At 40.3% G+C, this 19,433-nt stretch overlaps 1 protein-coding gene across 1 annotated transcript in view; it reads left to right on the top strand.

Moving 5' to 3' along the window:
• The window catches only part of ANGPTL6 (angiopoietin like 6), a 185,228-nt gene that overhangs the window by 31,805 nt on the left and 133,990 nt on the right, over positions 1 to 19,433 (top strand). The window contains exons 2-3 of the mRNA XM_069231790.1: positions 3,478 to 4,141; positions 14,521 to 14,767. Of these exons, the coding sequence (XP_069087891.1) occupies positions 3,518 to 4,141; positions 14,521 to 14,767 (871 nt within the window). The 5' untranslated portion in view covers positions 3,478 to 3,517. The remainder of the gene's footprint in view (positions 1 to 3,477; positions 4,142 to 14,520; positions 14,768 to 19,433) is intronic.

Below are 19,433 nucleotides of genomic sequence, written 5' to 3'. Positions count from 1 at the left end.
CCTTTGTGTCTCTTCTCCATTCCAACTGTAGGCAGAACCCTTAGTCCTATAGGGTGTCAGGGGTTGGGTTTTTTCCCTTCCAGTTGTCCGTGACTGCCCCATTTAGTCCCAGTGGCCTGCTCCAACAAAAAGCACTCTCACTCCTTTGTGCAAAAGTTTTTAAAAGGGGTAGATATTTCTTGAAGCCAGTCATTCCTAGTCAATACTAGGGTTTCACATCACTTTGCCATCCCTGTCTCAACCCTCCTGCACAGCATGCTGGGACAATTCAAGATGGCACCATCCAGGAGTTATTGGTCACATCTTCTCTGGGGGCCTCACCTCTGCCCCTCATTGACATCACTGCCAGGGCCTTTCCAACCAAAACTTCAAAAAGGATCCCCTTCATGTTTTGGCTCCAGAGCTGTGGGCATCTACTTAGGACATGCATATTTCAATTTGGTGAACAGGTTTCACCCGAGTTTGATATTTCACTGGGCTTTGTAAGCCAAAGAGAATGGTAGACTGCACTTTAAGGCAGATTTCCCTCTCATATATAATAAATTGTCAATGCAGACAAAACAGTAATCCACACTGGCTTTCCTTTTGAGTGTGAATATTGTAAGGCCTACTGATGTCCATATCTAACCCTGCAGATTGTTCACGTGCAACCAGCCATGTGCTGCTTACCCTTGCTGCGTCACAGCAACCTTATCTGAAAAGGAGGACTTTGGTGGTGAACACGCATAGTCCATTTACTCCGATTATCAGGGGTGAGACACCAGGTATGAGACTCATCTACAGTAAAACTTCCAAAACGAGTGTAGGGTGTCAGAGTGCTTTGCATCACACTCAGAAGCACAATAAATTGTGTAAGTATGTAAATCAATGTAGAGGAAATGTTACATAAGACAATGAGAGTTATACCTTGTAAGAATCACATATCATCAATACTTGTAGACATTATGGCCCATATTTATACTTTTTTAGTGCCGCATTTGCGCAGCTTTTTGGCACAAAAGCAGTGCTAACTAACAAAATACAATTGTATTTTGTAAGTTTGAGCCGCTTTTGCGTCAAAAAGCAGCATAAATGCGGCACTAAAAAAGTATAAATATGGGCCTATATGTTAAGAGTAAAAAGTTGGCAGAAACATAAAGTCAGGATATACGACTTAGCTCAATGATTGTGGCTGTCTGTACTTAGAGGTGGCCGATCCAACAAATTACCTAGAAGAGCTGGGCCAGAGCTGAACTAAGGGTCTGGTTTGCAGAGCCAAATGCACCCATGAAAATGCTTCCCTGTTAACCATGCAGCAAACCTCATATAAAACATGATAAAGTCTATGGGAAATGTTTTAACATGGAAGCTTTAACAATAATATGTTTTAAATTACATTACAGTATGTTATATTACATTATATTACTACACTGAGAGGTAATTATTAAAAGTGCTCATTTTCAAATAGGAACTGAGAAGCATTCCTGCCCCCGCCCTGGCAACAATGCAAATAGTGAAGTATGAGGCAAATCACTTGTGATGGGCGGTCTCTGTATGTGGCCTAGATTCTTATAGGTAGCGTAACATTATAGTCTGTTAAATTAAGAACAGTGCATTTGTGTACAGCTTGTATTCTGAACTCAAGTATTTGAAGGCACTTTCATATGCGGTAAAGAAAAAAAAGGAGGATCAGGAAAATAAAATATTTGCCTAAGATTACACAATTGGTTAAGCAGGTAAACTGGGATTAGTCCCATATTTTCTGGTTTCACTTCCTACAAATTAGCCACAAAATAGGTGTTTATTTGCCTCTCTTTTTTACCGAAGATTGTAATACTTTGCTTTCAACTCTATGTATGAAGAGAGGAAGGCAGAAACAACATGAAAGCTTGGCTCATTTTGGCCTCGAAGTTCACGAGGTTCTCAAGCTGAGCCAGAGCAGGAATCTGGCTCGAGCTTCCAGTGACTAGCCCACCTCTATCGATACTAACAAGACCTTATTACTTACAAAAGAAACCCTTCTTTACATATTTAAAAAATATATAAGTATCTTATCCCAAGATTTACAGTTTGCATGCAGCACCTTTATGCTGGTAAACTCATCACTGTGTTATGTCAGAAGGCTTGTATCTTATGAACTGGAAGTAACAAAAAGATCTCAGTGTCAAAAACAGCTGCCTGCTTGCCTATCTAAATACAATAGTACTCTGGGATCTGCATGATGCATGATGTGCTCTGCAGTAAGCACATTAACCCTCTAGGCTACTTTATGACTCAAAATTGTGACTGGACAAAACACAGAACTCTCCCAGAACTGTATTAACAACTAGAGTTATCTTATCACTATTATAATCCCCTCGTAATTGCTGGGCACACACTGATCTCTGCAGTAGGTGTCTTAACCCTGTAATATAGTTTAAAATGCAACTTTTTGTGAAGAATGAATTAATATAGAACAGATTTACTGTCACATATTTCCTTGTTACCAATTTCTTTGGAGCAGTTAAAAAAAATAATTATAAAGGTATACTTTGACTGTCAGACTTTATTTTTCTAACTCCGACCCTCATGACTCTTCCCCCGGTACTCTGCTCTGCTTTGACTTCAAGTTTTTGGGTTCCCATTGTGTTCCCAGAGTAAATTTTTGACAATTCCAGCACTAATGTATAGTTTTTTGATAAAACGGTAGTCTGTGGTGTGTGTCAGTAGATTAATGTGTTTCTTCCCTTGCTGCTGCATTTATACATAATTATGGGTGTAGCTCACGTGCCAGAAACGTTGCCACATATTTTACAGCTTTCCCCCCAAAATAGTATTTCTAGCTCAAATTGATCAAATAATTCTTCCAGAGAATGTGCCACATTTTTGTACTGTTTGTTGCATAATTTAGTTTTTCATGCCGCATAATAAAAATAATTAAGAAAATGTATTCTCCTGAACTCTCCAAATATCCGTGCAAGGACTGCTCTGCAGTGTTAATGAGAACCTTTCATGTATCACTGTTTACAGAACATGTCAAAAGCACTTTGTGTTAAGTATAGCAGTGCAGGCCACACTTGTGAAAGGTTTAAAAAATATATACATACATACATACCAAAAGGCAACAGTCTTTGTCTCTCCCTACCACAAACCAAAACAACATCAAGAATTTCCGGAGTCTATCTAAAATCGCTAAGTTGTTTGAAAACGTCATTGTGAGCGTCCCGTAAATCCAGAGGATACATTCACGCATGGCTGATCAACAGTGCACACTACTTAAGAAAACTGAGTTGGGTTATAGTAACACCTACTATTTATAGATCTACTGAGCATTAAGACTGTGTGAGAAACTGTTATTACTATGATTTGGATCACAAATGGAAGCGGTCCAAATAGAGTGACTAGTTTGACACAACACCTTGTATATTTTACACTTTTAGTGAAAACTATAGAGGCAAACATAGTGATGATATATAGTTTCTCAGGAGCTTTAACTGTATATTATTTTATTTTCAACAGCGGGATCTTTATACGGGGTTGACAGCACTACGATTGAAGAATGAAGTCATACACAAGGGTTGTGATACTGCTGTTGGTAGGTTTAGTACTTTCAGACACTGAAGAGGAAGGAGAGCATGCTGCAGATGCCGAACACCACACCAAAGCTCGCTACAGCCGCTCTCCTGACAAACAGAGTACAGGGAAGTGTGCCTACACCTTTATAGTGCCCCAGCAAAAACTCTCAGGGGCAATCTGTGTGAACTCCAAGAACCTTGATGTGTCTAGCGTCAACAAAACCGAGCTCCAGGACCTGAAGGAGGAGCTTCGGAAGCAGCAGCTACAGATTGAGCAGCTCAAGCAGATGGTGGACGTGGATGGAACTGTGGTCAACGAGGTCAAGTTCCTGCGCAAGGAGAGCCGAAACATGAACTCACGGATCACCCAGCTCTACACCCAGCTGTTGCACGAGATCATACAGAAGAAGGACCACACGCTGGAGACTTCACAGCTGGAAAACATGGTCCTAAACACCACCACAGAGGTTCTGAGAATTGCTACCAAGTATCAGGACCTCCAGGACAAGTACAGCCTTCTGGTGTCCCTCATCAACAACCAAAGTGTGATCATTGCACAACTGGAAAAACAGTGCCAGCAGAAGACCAGCGATCAGCGTACAGAGCAGGTATGTTAATTTCCTATTTGAATTGGCAGCTAATTTATTTAATACTTTTCTAAGGTGCAGTACGCCCTATAGGATGTCACCATGTGTTACATTCAACCCATCCATTACAGTCAACCAGATCAAGCCCTGTAATATGATGCACTTACTTGTGTATTTGTTCCTCACAGTTATATATGGGCAGTTGTGTTTAATTAAATATGTACTAAGGTGTTAAAGGGGTCATGGGATCACGGTTAGCCTTGTGGATAGATGTAGGGTTAGGCTGTAGAACCCTCATTAGCAGTCTACTGAGAAACAAACTGAAGCACTCATACCGAAGCGCACAGAAGCGAAGGAATTTAAAGGTTTTTGCAATAGGACTGTAAATACCAATCAGTGCTGAACACAGTGGGTAAAGTATTCTAGATTTATAAAATGAACCTTATGAATATCTTACACGTGGTTCTAATCTTCCTGGGTTCCAGAGACTCTGTCCTATGATAGCACTGCTTCTAGCCCAAGGGTGTGGAACGCTACTCTATGAGGGTTGGATCAATGCCACATTTTCAGGATAATCACCAACTTTATACAAGACTACCACTTAGATTAATTGTAGCTTTATGTTTCCCATGCAAATATCATTACATTTTGGCATGGATTTGAGCTTTGTAGAAAGAAGTTTGTTATGCTTGTTTATCTATCGCCAAATGAGATGGCAACTTTTTAGGAACCATAGCACAGACTACAAATTTAATGAGTTTGGAAGGTGATCCTGTGTTCAATTAAATATTCTAGTTCCACTCCCAAACAATGCTAGAGTAAGTGAGATGGAATCCTATATGCTGTTATGTTAGGGTGAGATGATATTCTCCAGACAGTTGGGGGATGCTCCAGGCACTACTGGTCACTCTTCATGAGAGGTGAGCTGCTTAACTCACAGAAATGTGATGTCGATGAAGATCTTAGTCATGGGCTACAGTTTGACCATGCCAGTAGGGTACTGGTCAGCAGCATGGATATTATGCTTGAGATTGCATACTGGATGAAGCAGCTACTTCCGAGTAAAAAGCCTGTCCATTGTTTGGACAGAAGGAACTACTTATTAAAGGCAGATGGATGAAAAATAAATAAATGAGCATTTGGAGTATAAAATAGATCTGATGCTGGTCTGCTTCCAGCAGAATATCAAAATTATTTCATTGATCTGCTGCAGTAGGATCATTAAAGTGCACTTTTGATGAAACATTGCCCATTGCCAGTAAGTTGGTTGGTTGGTTAGTCAATGTTATTCTGCAAACTATTTTCAAGATAAATATAAACTACACTTTCTTGCACAAAAATAGTGGGGGCAAAAGTAGCTCGTATGATTGGTATCTGTGAGATTTTGCACTCCATCCTAAAGAATACCAAATGTAAAAAGGAACTTCGAAGTGCAGTACAACAAGTCAACTACTTAGGGGGAAGTTCAGCATGACTCCTCCGAAGTAAAGAACCTTCATGTAGTCCCTGAACAACCACTCTCCTTTGTCGGCTAATTCAAGGCTTTTGTTAGGATTTTTCTGTGGCCCAGAGGCATCCAAGAATTCCTGGGCCTCAGTTCCATCAATTAAGGTAGTATACCATTCGTGACCCTGAGTCCACATACCATGCTCCACTCAGATTGAAAACCAGGCACCTGACTCTCAAAGTAGCAATGACAGAGCAAGATTCCCTCAAGGAGGTGAGAGAGGTTGGAAACTCGGAACTTAATAACACACATAATAACACTCAATAAATCATTGTCAGTGCTTTTTCTTTTAAAATAGAAAAGTACTTAAATGCTCACAAAGCTACATACTATGCATAGAATCACAAATATATACACACTCTTCAGCTGGCAATACAGCACAACAAACAATAAAGACAATGATGGTATGCCATGCAGTATATCAAAATACCCCCGATGAGGACTTTGCAGATAATCAATGCAAATCAAAGCATATAGGCCTGGTCGGGTAGCACACAAACAATAGTGAGACCTACTGCCTTTGGTAAAACCTGTAATTTGTTAAATATTGACATTGTTTGTTATACTTTGGCATCTTATGGCAGCTCCTGCAGAGGAACCTTTCTGTATTCCATTACAGCTGCTTTAATCTCTATTGGGTTCTGGAATTTTGGTGAGTTTGGTGGTGTTTTGAAATGTGGGCAATTGCTTCTGGGATGGTGGATGAGGTGTTTAATAAAGAAGATGCTGAACCTATCTGCTGTTCTCTGACTTCTTCATTTTAAATACCACACTGCTGCTGACAGGAACTTTCCTTGGCACCTCAACAAATCACTTTTCTACATCCTTAGGTCTCTGTAGCACACTGTTCTATTGAGAGTGAATGTTCCAAAGGCCTCGCCTACTGGGACGATGTGTGATTATCCTGAGAATAACTTCTTGAATTCAAAGCAGCAATATTTTAACTAACTATTGAGGTATTTGAAGAGCACCAGGGATGGGACCTGTAATATGTGAATCTGCAGGATTTTGCTCACACGTGATTTCAGAAACTGCATAGTTCTTTTAACCGGATTGGTCTGATTTGTGTGATTCTTATATAATTGCATTCATGTATAGATTTCATTGCATTATAAAAGAAGCCCATTCCTGAGGAGCTCACTCTCCATTAAATTTTAGGAGATAACTCTACATCAGTCTGACCTCTGATTTGTAACTTTGATTCATTTCTTTAGAGCTGAACTATATTTGTTTCTTGTATTTCACTCCTTGCATCAGGCTTATGATTAATTGACTTTATTACAACCACTTTTTTTTAATTTTTTTAATGCCTTTCAATCTTTCAGTTAACCTTCGTGGTTTGATTATAATACTTTTCAGTCTTCACTGTAGAGCCTGAAGTGCTTTACAGGAATTGATAAAATGTTGATGAATATTAAAATGTATTGCCAAGTCCATTCAAAGAGCAACAAAATCATTAAGGGATTAACACGCTTCATGAACGTGCTTTAAATTGAGATACACAAAATCCCCACCTTCATCAGCTCTGCATCATGGCAGCATGCCTCTTGTCCCACCAAAGTTCAATATATTCTACAGCGTCGAATCGAGGATATTATATATGCGCTTTTTAATGGGCCTACTTACAGTTATACTTCAAAAGTGGGTAGTGCAGAAAACAGATATACTTGACCCAAATCAGTTTAAGCAGCTCTGATCAGACACGGTCAGGTGCGAAGGGTAAGACGCCAAATTCTCAGCTCTGGAACAGGGACATCTTGCTTCTAAACCCAGCTCCCCTGACTAAACGTATTGTGTGCTTCTGTGCAGACCGCTCTGTTGCACTGAGCCACTGTTGCAACATTTGCCAAAATCAGTAGTACTTACACTTAAGTGTTTCATAAAACAAAAACTTAAACTTGGCAGGGAGGCGCATACTATATTGAGACTAAGGAACACGCAGGCAGGCCAAACAGAAGGTGGAGAAGCTTCAAGTTTGATGACGGGATTTGTGCGCCACCCAGGGTGCTGGGGTGATGACTGCGCCCTGTTGGGTAGGCCGTTAAAAAGACTCGTGTTTCCATCTTAGGTGCAGAGCCGCACGCCATTGCCGTTGCCAAAAAGCAATTACTGTAGCCTGCGTAAACATTACAGTTATCGACGCCTCACTGCCTTGTGAAGTCTTCAAAATCCACAATGAGAGATTATTCCTGGAAGCCGGGGTCACCATAGATCAGTGTGTGGACCCTTTTTTTAACAGTTTTGGACCGATTTTGTGACCAGGTGGGTTTACTGCTGACTTTCTCCGATATTACCTTAACCACATGCTTTGCTAATGTGGGCCACTTTTATTTTAGTGCCGAGGCCTATTTTGTGTCTCAGTCCGACCCTGGCAAGGCCACTGGAACAGTTCAACAGTGTGAGCTCAAACTGCCTGGTAGTTTTTTTTATTAAAGTAGGCAGCAAAGGAAGGGCAAATTAAGTATAGTTTATATGATTAAAACCAAATTCGTCGGCAGGTGTCTTGGCATTAATATATAGCTATTTTTACACTAATTGCTATTATGTGCACGTGTGGCCAATCCATGTACATACATGACAATAGACCCAATTCAGGCATGAGACTCATGACTTCTGATGATTTCGGAAGGCAAAATGACCTTATCTTAGCTCTCCTCGTCTGAAGTTGTGAATGCTTCAATAGAAGTCAATGGAGGAAATACATTCTCTGATTTTGCTTTTTATAATTCTCCCACTTTCCTCTTCTAAAATTTTAGCATGTTTGTATTAATGCACAAAATGCGAAGGACGTACAGTCCCCTTAAACTAGTGGCCCTGCCCAATATTATTAACTTAATTTTAACTCTTACCAATGTATCCAAGAGCTATTAAAACGTGCTACTACTCAGTGGCGACCCTCTGTCAGGGCGGAGGGGCCACCCCCACCTTTTGCCCCTCATGAAGAGTGTCTGTCAGGGCCAGCCTGACAGACACTTCCTTTTCAGCTCAGACAGCCAGGAGTGATCAATGCGCAATTTGCGCAGACTCCTGGCTGCCTGGGCTGAACTTTGCTGGGCTGAGGAGGTCACAGCTCCTATGGGCGTGACCTCCTCGGCTCAGCAAAGGTGCCTCGAGGCCCTCCCCTGGGTGACGAGGAAAGCGTCACCCATTGACACTCACCCTGGGCGCTTCAGGTTTAAGCCCTGAAGCGCCCAAGGCGAGTGTTAATCAGTGACACTTCGTCACAGAGTGGGGTGGGGTCAGCAGTCTCACTGATTCCATTCTACTCTGTGACGAGGCTGGGACTGCTGCCTTCCCTCATTGGCTGACCTCAAATGCAAATGCAAAACCAACAGTTGATGGATGGAATGCAGAACAAATCAAACATTCACCCCCAGTCACAGATCTGGGTTTAATCCATCAGAGGGAAGGCAGCAGTCCCAACCCTCCTGGGACCTGGAGGCTGAAGGTAAGTGTGTGTGTGCATGTGTGTGATGTTTTAAATTGAATGTTTGGTGCGCGCGTGCATGTTTGAGTGTTATGAGTGTTGTTAATGGATGTGCGTGTGTGTGTGTGAAAGAATGAGTGTGTGCGATCTTTTAAAAGGAATTTTTGGTGCGTGCGTGCATGTTTGAATGGTATGAATGTTGTTAATGGATGTGCATGCATGCGTGTGTGAAAGAATGAGTGTGTGTGATGTTTTAAAATGAATGTTTGGTGCGTGCGTGCATGTGTGAATGGTATGAGTGTTGTTAATGAATGTGCGTGCGTGCGTGCATGTCTGTGTGTGAAAGAATGAGTGTGTGTGTGTGTGTGTGTTTGTGCCCCGCCCGCCCCCTCCCTCCTAAAGCTGCCGGCCGCCACTGCTACTACTACTGAACTTGAGAATGCTTGTGTTATCGCCCCTTGTAGAATGAAAGGCTTAGAATTTAAAGCCAAACATTTCTACAAGTTCTCTGCAGTAGCAACATTAACCAAGTGAGCTTCTTCACCCTGCTTCTACTGCTATCTCTGATGCCTACAATTAGGATATGGATAACAAGATGGGTGACCTACCTGAACCAATGTGAAATTAGGAACTTTGATCAATATGTTAGCCGACTTAGGAAAAACTATCATGTTATGAGTAGTTATGGAGATATGTGAAACAGCAGAGGGCAAGTTTGGCGGAAGGGATTACTCCGTCACAAATGTGACAAATATCCCGTCCACCGTACTACAATTCCATTATAGCCTATGGAACTTGTAATATGATAGACAGGATATCCGTCAAGTTTGTGACAAAGTAATGCCGCTGACAAACTCTAAATCAGGCTCTAAATGATTTGTGGAACCCTGGTGTATTGATTTTCACTTTGGTTATTCAAGATACATAAAGAACGAACTCTGCAATTTCTTTATTTCCAATGTTTATTAAAAATAATGGAGTTGTGACACCAGAATCAATGCATACATTCCAAATCAGAATATAATGAAATGGTTACCATCTTTCAAATTAGTGTATAACATCTAGATTACAAGTAAATTGTAGGAATCCAAATAACATTTTGGTACACGGCATCCATTTAAAAAAATGACCTCAAATCCGTTTGTGGTGTTCCCTTACTGAAATCACAAATTGATTAGGCACATCCCAAACTATATCAACGTTTGCAATAAAAGCATCATACTTCGATTTGTTTGTGAAAGCTGAGGAACAAATAACATTTGAAACAGAAATCTATGGATGACTAATGATTCATAAATATATTTTTTAGCATCCGACTTATAATAGTCAGTAAGGGAATTTGATTCACAAATCAATAAGAGACTCCGGATTGAAAAATCAATGTGACCTCCGAAATCATATATCAATAAATGACACTCAATCACAAATCAATTAGCAACATCCACATCACAAATCAATAGAATACATTTAAATCACATTTCAGTTTGTCATGTCCTAGTTTCCATGAAGATGCAGCGAAACCATATTTACAAATTGCAATGTAGTAAGTTGGTGATTTTGTTACCTTTAGGGCCAAATTAGCCAATTGTTTCTTAAAATAAAAAATGAAAACTGTCCCACTTTTTGTGGAGAGGAAAACAAATGCCAAACGTTATCTTACAAAGCAGTTCTGAAAACAATATCACATATACCATTTGAGCACAAATTTGAAACACATCAAGAAATAGAATGAAACTACAGAGAAACAATGACATCCTATCCAGTTCTGAAGATTGAGGATAGTGTATTGTTCGTAGTTCTGGAGGTGAAAGCTGTAGAGTTCTCTCCAGTTCTGGCGGAAGAGTCAGGAGTATTCTAGTGTGTATTTGGTGCCAAACTACATCTCAGAATTTATCTTCCTTATGTGTGGCCCTAAGGTTTTCATAGCACATCTTGTAATAGTTAATGAGAACACATGCCACAGACATCATTTTCCCACATGTCCAAAGATTTTAATCTAATTATCTTTCTTCTTATTATTTAATGCATGTTCTCTGAGGCACGCAGCACTTTAAATTAACCCCACAATTAAAAAAATACACTGAGCACAGGACTTCTTTTTTTTTTTTTTAAATGAGAAGTACTAGAAAGTAGTAGAAAATATTTATTTCAAAGACATTCATCTTAAAGTAATATACACATACTCATCGACAAATGAGAACAAATACAACCATTGAATAATTCTCAACTAAAATCTATCAAAGTGTCCTATGTCTCATTGCCATAATCCATTCTGGAAACATATAAGATAAAACAGCATTTCTTAAAAGAAAATACCCTTTTCGCCATAAATTTCTAAAAACTCTTTGTTCTTCTAAAACTCCCACTTTTTGAATAAGCAATATATACCTGACTACTGCAATAACACCATTGAATTACTTCACAGCAAATAAAGTGAGGTGTGCTTCACTGTGTTGTCTTATACCATACTTCATAAGGAGGGGACACAGTGTTTTTTCTTCCTTTCATTCAGAAAGAGGCTTTAGTCTAGCAGTGAGTGAGTAATGGAGTGCTTCATTATTAAATTACAAAAACAGAATCTGTTGTTTCTAAAAAAACTCTTTTTGCAGGCAAATATTCTCCTACGAGGGCTGATGTCAGTCTGAAGCTGTAGAAGGACGCCTGTCAGCCGTTTGTCGGGGACTAGAAACAATTAAGGAAGCAAAACTCCTGCCCCAGACTACCCCAAGGATTTAGCTACAGAACGTTTTGAGGCCAGATAACTCACTGACTGCAGAGCATGTCTCAATTCTCTTGTAGAAAATGTACAGCAGTGCACTCACCCTCAGAGTGTTGAAACCCTTAAGTATGTCAGTTCCTAGGTCTATTATTCCCATTTATAACAGGAACATTCATAAGAATCCCCTTATAAACAACATAATATCCTGCACTGTGATACAAGCAATTTTCTCTTTATTAGCTTCTTGAATAAGACCATACACAGATCTAAGTGCGCCTGATCTTGCTAACAGGGTAAATTCCATTCTCAAGTCCTGCAGCATCAAACTCTTTAAAAGCACCAGGAGCGTCTTCTGACATACAGACATACACTCTCCAGCGATTCCCAACTAACACAATGGTCCAAAGCCACCAATTCAGCTTCATAAAGGGCCTGCAGAATTACCTTTTCAGCCACTGCCTTTATTAGTGGACTCACTGATAATCCCCCAAACTTGATAATCCCCTAATGCTCTGATCAAATCCTCTCAAGGCTTCGACTGTACTTATGAGTCCAGCTTTCACTTTTACCATGTGACTATCCCCATTTCAAGTTCCAAGAAAAGGTGATTCCTAAATATTTATATTCACTTACATTCTCTAAGGTTACTTTATCTAAGAACCAAGAAAAATTCTCCAATCAATTTGAAAACATCATAGTCTTGGTTTTGTCCAAATTAATGATAAGCAAATTCCTCTCACAAGAGGCATGTAAAATTTCCAATTACCGTTGCAGACATATCGGAGTACAGTTCATTAGGACCAGGCTATTCTGATGTTCTCACTTCCCAAGACAATGGGTATGCACCCCACGTCTGATAAGCACAAAGTAATTTGAGTTTCCCAATGTTTCAGGGAGATCTGAGATAAAAAGGTCAAAGAGCAGGACGGCAGGACATATCCCGTCTCCATCCATTGTTCACCTCAATTTTATTGGTTAGGACTCCTAACTCGTTCAGGTCGACCTGGACCTGGTTATTTAGTGTAATTGTCGTAACATAAATAAAAGTTCTTTGGGAATGTACCATCAAACCTGTTTATTCCACAGAAGTACCCAATTTACTCAGTCAAAAGCTGCCCTCAACTCAACAAAGCAACATCATTTACCCACCGTGCCTACTGCCCTTCAAGCAGCAGCCCAGAGGGCGAAACAATGGTCGACTGTGGAATACTTTGGCCGAAACACACCTTGCTGTTTTGGGATTCTACCACCCCCAAATGCTGATGCCTCAAGGGAGATTAGTGAATTTTGGGTGCAGATCATATACAACATGTCCAGCAAGGAATTCAACCAATAATTGGCTGGCTCATCAGGGGAACCTTTCTTATGTGTAGGCTAATTACTTACTGCACCTCACCAAGAACTGGGGATTACCCCATTGTTTGACATCCATTTGAAAAAACAAGTTAGAACTTTTGCTCATCTAAATGATTTTGAATTATAAAGAATTGTTGGCACCCCATCTGACTCCTCTGCCCATGATGGTTTCACTAAGCAGAAGCACTAGATAAATAATTGGATATCTCATTTAAGCATAAGCACTAGATAAATCATTGGACATTTCCCTGAGCTCTACAAATAAATAAACAACCAATGTTGTAATACAAATCGACAGCAAGCATTCCTGATGTTGAGAAAATACGAAAAAATTAGTATTATTTTAATTTTTTTAAACAAAAATCTAAATATTTTCTTAACATTCAGGAAGGTTGACTGGTGATTTGGTTTTGTAGTTTTTCCACAGTCCATGGTATAATAAAACGGGGTGTTTATTATTTTCTGAGCTTAATTAAATGTCCAGTTCTTTATCTAGTGCTAATGCTTCACTGTGACATTTGACCCGTATTGTAAGCGTTACCAAATTTGGCAGCTGAAGGAACAGAGAAAAACAATTTGCTTAAGATCGTACATTGTGGAAAGTGGGAAAGCATGGATTACAATTCAGGTCTCCGGATGCTGTAGTTAACTGCTTGTCACTACACCATATATTTACACATTGAAGTATCTGTTCTCAACTTCAAAGTCACCCACTAAGTAAACGTGCACCAAGATATTTACATTATATCCTGAGGGTCCAAGGGTTTAGTAAGTAGCCTAATACTTGGCCATAAACTACATCTATTTGTGGAAAAATGTATAATATTTTTTAGCAGAAGAGTAGGCAATTGGGATTTAATCGTGGGCGCAAAAATGCAGACTCTGCAAACACTGTTGATGTGAGGAATCACAGATGTTCCAGAATCAATGCCTGCAGCAAAAACAAAAGCATTCGAAAATCTGAGTCTAGAAACAGTTACCAGAGAAGCATGCTGCTCTCATTCCCCGAATTATAGTATGGCGAATAATCTGAAACTTCATAATGGTCAAATAAAATATTCCTGTAAACAGAAGGCCATTACTGACTGTAAAGTAAGCCGAAACAATATGAACAGTGTTTTCAAAACAACATGGTAGTTTCAAGCAACACAAACCTGTCTAAGACCCAATTTAGGAGCCCTGTTACATGAGGTAAATTATTAAATTGGGCTCATAGCTGCAAACATTTCTGTACAGTATGCACCAATTCTCGCTTCAGCGATGGCATCAAAATGTTATGCCAAGATTTGTGTTATTTACGAATTTTTCTGTGTATAATCTGTATGTATTAATCCCTACCGATACCAACAAGACTTGATCTTTTCTTTTCTTTTTTAAATAATTTGTTTTAGCCACCCCCCTTAGTCAATGTGGTCCCCAGCAGCCTAACGACGAGCAATGGCAGTAAAAGCAGGAACCATTTTGTCTCCATCAACGAGATCCAGCAGGACCAGACATCAGTAGCAGTGGCTGAACCCTCTCAAGACAGGAAGCAGCTAGTCCGGAAGGTGCTCCCCCCCACCATGCTTCCCATGACCACAGAGACGCCAGCTACGCTGCCCGTGGTGATGTCAGCTCTTCCAACCAAAAACTCAGCTGGTGAGTGACCACAAAAATGCATACAGACCCTGACAGATTATTATGAATGTACAGTATTCCAGGTCCCTACAATTAGCAGATCTAAGAATTCACGTTTTCAACCAGAATTGAATAAGATAATACGTTCTCCCATTAACTGCTAGCCTTAGAAACCTCAGGCTAGACAATGGAGCTACTAAACATACTACATATTTTTCTCACTACTGTGCTTTCTACTATTGTTACAACCTAAAAGTGGCTCATTTTATTTATTTTTCCTCCTATAGTCTTTGTCGCTGGTGTTTCTTCGTCACCATCTTCTTTTCTACTTACATGTAATTCCCAAACAGAAATGGTAAAAATACCTCCGGTAATAATTTTTAACGTGCTAAGTTTTTAGCTAGTTTTATGCAGTGACAGCTATTAGATAAGAAAAACAAAGAGAAAGATGTTAGCAAGTGCCTGTTAATAGGCTTATCCTTTCACCATGATGGAATTTTCATTCCCTCATAGAGAGGGTCGAAGAACAAACGTAGTTACGTAGCGTTTGGAGGATGTTCCATCTGCTCTATTTTGAACGTATAATGGTTATACGCTCTAAATAGGGATGAAGGGACATCCACCAGTTTTGGATGGATGTCCCACATCTGCCAAACTCTAAAATCCTCAGAGATTTGTGATTTCACCCCACAATTATTTACGGCAATGCCACGGCTAGCCGCATCATGCTCTCCTGGGGCCATATGTATGAACACATTTTCCCATAGACACAGAATGGGTAAAACCCACTGATACATCTGGCCCCTGATTCCTGTCTGTGAAGCTGTAGCAAGCCGATCCGGAGGTGGCAACTAAGTTATTTGCCTGGCTGTCCCATTTGGTTTTACAAAAAGAATCATTTCGTAGTAGTCAGTGATTTTAAACTTCATTTTGAAGACACTGAGAACTCTCTATGCAGAATGTGGGAGAATGAGATGCAGATTCTATAATGAAAGCAATGGATAAAGGACCTGGCTCATAGGGCAGGGCATACTTTACACCTGTTATTCTCTAATATTGAGACATGTAGGATTCATGATATCGAACATCTACATTGGACAGCTTGCTTCCTAATTAATGTTTCATTTATGCTGCCAGAGGGCAGGTCAATAACCTCTGGCCCCACTCCAGTTTCAAAGAGAGCCTGGAGGAAAGTTAATTCTGAATCCTTTATAAATCATTTCTGTCCCCCAGAGCTGGGAAAGGGCACCCCTCTTGAAACATTTAGAGGATTTTGACTCAGCAGTGATTATGGCATTTGATGGGTGAGGGCCCCTTAGAAGACAGACAACTCATCTAGTTTATCAGAGAATTGGTACTCTAATGAGCTTAGGTTAGAAAAGAGGAAATACAAAGCAGTATGACTGTGCTGTAAGTGCTTTGAAGATCGATTCGCTTACAGATCTACGGTGAAAGCTTTTTATAGGCTGCTCAGGAAAGCAACAAAAAAAAGATTACTTTGTAAAGAGAATGGAGAAAAATAGTGGTTCTTCAAAAGAGCTATTTAAAATGGTGAAGGAATTATTCCATCCTCTAAGTCTAAATCAGAGAATCAACACCTCGGCTGAGCGATGTCAAGAGATGGCTACATTTTTAATGATAAAATTGAAAAGGTCTACTCGACCTTTGAGTTCCCACTTTCTTTAGATGAGATATCTTTCAAGCACTTTGTCCCTCATGAGAGAGCCTGGACCCATTTAGGTAACTTTGTGACTTTTAATTCAGGACAGGTTGGAAAGGTCATGTTAGATGTGAAATCTGGGTCTCCTTTTGATCCAAGTCCCCATTTTATTTTTTCATGTCTGGCCTATATACTAAGTCGTTTCCATACCCAGATACTTTTCTGATTCTATCTTTGATGAAGAAAGTTGGATGGATGTTTCCTTGTTGTCTAACTATCGCCTAATTTCCTTATTACGATAGATATCGAAGGTATTGGAAAGGCCAGTCAGTGCCCAGCTTACACATTTCTTGGAAAGGTTACTGCACTGGACCTTACCCAAACAAGCTTTAGAACCAGAAATAGTACTGAGTTCGCCTTGCTGGCAGTGCTGGACATTATTAGATGGAGGCTGATAAGGGGAAGACTGTTTTTTTGATCCTGTTGGATCTACCCACAGCTTTTGACAGGGTCTCTCACAGCCTGTTAATAAAGAGATTGCTTGAGACTGGTGTGCGGTCGAAAGCTTTGCAGTGATTTGAATCTTTTTTTAATAAAAGATCTCAGTCAGTTCAAATAGCCACTTTTAGATCTTCTCCTCAAATGTCCAAATGTGGGGTTCCACAGGGTTCTTCTTTTAGCCCTATGTTCTTAAAGTATATGTCTCCTCTTTTACAGGTATCGTCAAAGCTTGAGGCTCTGAGATCTGCTCCTATTCTGAGGATACTCAGCCTATTATTTCTATAGGAGAGAAACATAGGGCCTGATTACGATATAGGCGGACCGGGTTACTTTGTTACAAACGTGATGGATATTCCTTCCGCTGTATTACAATTACATTGTATCCTATGGAAGTCGTAATACAGCTGATGGAATATCGGTCATGTTTGTGACAGAGTATTCCATCCGCCAAGATCGTAATCAGGCCCATAATCTTACTGGCAGAAGTAGCTACCTGGATGCAATTGCATTGTTTGAAACGTAATGCAGATAAGATAGAGATTTTGCTCTTTGGTGGAGCTTGCAGCATTTGGGACGATTCTTGGTGGCCGTTGTCCCTGGGTACTGCACCAGAACTGGGAGAGTAGCTAAGAATCTCGGATTCCTAATAGACAACTCTCTCACCAAGTAGGACCAAGTAAATGCCACTTGTGGCTAATACTTTGGTCTGCTCCAAATACTGTGCAAGCTCTTCCGTTGGATTCCATTGGAATGGCGAAGGACTGTTGTCCATGGCAACACTGTAGATCTAGGAATGGCTGATTTTTTTTTTTTTTACTCATTTGCAGTCCATTCAAAATGCAGCAGTCAGACTCACTTGTAAGAGTATCTGAAATAGTTCAGCCTCCCTCTATTTAATTTCACGTCTTTGGTTGCCTGTACACAAGAGAGCTACATTTAAGCTGCTATGCTATATCATAAAGCAATATATGATACAGGGCCTGCTATTCTGCATGACTGAGTGGCTTTTTATAAGCCTACTTGAACACTCTGCTTGGCAAACCTAGCGCTAGTTAGCACAAAGCACATCAAAAAGCCAGAATGGGTGGCTGCTCTTTTTCTTAATTAGCTGCCATTCATTGGAATTCGATGCCTATTGATCTTCATCTGACTTCGACCTTCTTAGGTTTTGGGAGAGTTTGAAGACCTGGCTATTGCCCTTATAATTTGCTATGTGGCAGGATGCAATGGTGTTGCTGATTTGGCGCCATGATATACTTCTGGGGGATGACTATTGTGCTTTATAAATACAATAAATAAATAAACAAGAAGGACATTTTATGGCACAAAGGAGAATATCATGTGCAGATGCCATAAACTGAAGATTAATGAGCCTTGAGTGAGCCTTCAGAAACATTTAAAATAACCTTAGCATATGGAGGGCACCTGATAAAACATACAGCCATCCTCTGTCTATCATTCCATCATAAGAACTCTGAAGCAGTTGGATCAGGTAAAGTCACAGGCAATGTGTGAAATTTCAAAGTGACTGCTGCTATAATGTGGGCTGATATGGTTGGTCTAGCGTAATGATATGCTCCTGGGCAGTGCCTTGGACATTGAACTAACTACTCAGGGGCATATGTATCATGCTTTCACACAACGCAGTGCAGTAAGCTACCCTGATGATCTGTGCTGCGTGAAGGGCAGGAATGTGCCATATTTAACATCATATGGCGCATTCTTGTCCTTTTTCTTTTGCTGGTGCATATTTGGCGGTCTTGTGTCAACACAAATACCCTTGACCCTCATGCAAGGGTGCCTGCATTGTAAGTAGGATTGTTTTCGGGCACAAAAACAACACTAAGAAGTAATTTCCTCTTCAGAATACAGCACACATAGAAAGAGGTAAAAAGTAAGAGAAATAAAGATATTTCTCCTCATTTTTCCTCCCCTGGGAAGGCGTATCATTTTGATGCATTTCCAGGTCTACCACCAATGGTATATCGGAGAATGTACCAAAATCCATGGGTCGATGCGTGCAAACACCCATGCTCCACCCATGGAATGCCTCCATGGGGCAGAGTAATGGAAGGCAGCGATTTGTGCCTTGCATGACTCCAGTTTTATCAAGTCATGCAAGCCCATGCAAGGTGACCTTGTGTGGCTTGATAAATTTGACTTTAGTGTTGAGTCACCATTGCACCATCTTGCACGGCGCAAAGGTGACACAACACTATGATAAATATGGGCTACAAAGTTTAGCGCAATTTTTCCAAGATTTGCTTGCAGAGATATGCCACCAGCTTAACTGCAGGCAGATGATCAGATTTGTTCGCTATGCTTGCAGGCTGCAATATTTGTGTGCGATCCTTGTTTGCAGGCTGCATAATGGGCCTGGAATTACAAACTTGTCAGGGCTGCTTATGACTCCTGGTCTGGCATTGCTTTACTCCCTAATAAACAAGTTTAATAAAATGAATGTGAGTTTAAAAATGTACATGGCGGTCTGAGAACATAGAGGCAACCTGGCCAAGTAGACTCAGG

This window comes from Pleurodeles waltl, chromosome 4_2, assembly GCF_031143425.1.
Source record: "Pleurodeles waltl isolate 20211129_DDA chromosome 4_2, aPleWal1.hap1.20221129, whole genome shotgun sequence".
In the NCBI taxonomy this organism is placed as follows: Eukaryota; Metazoa; Chordata; class Amphibia; order Caudata; family Salamandridae; genus Pleurodeles; species Pleurodeles waltl.
This window is presented reverse-complemented; position numbering and strand designations above follow the sequence as displayed.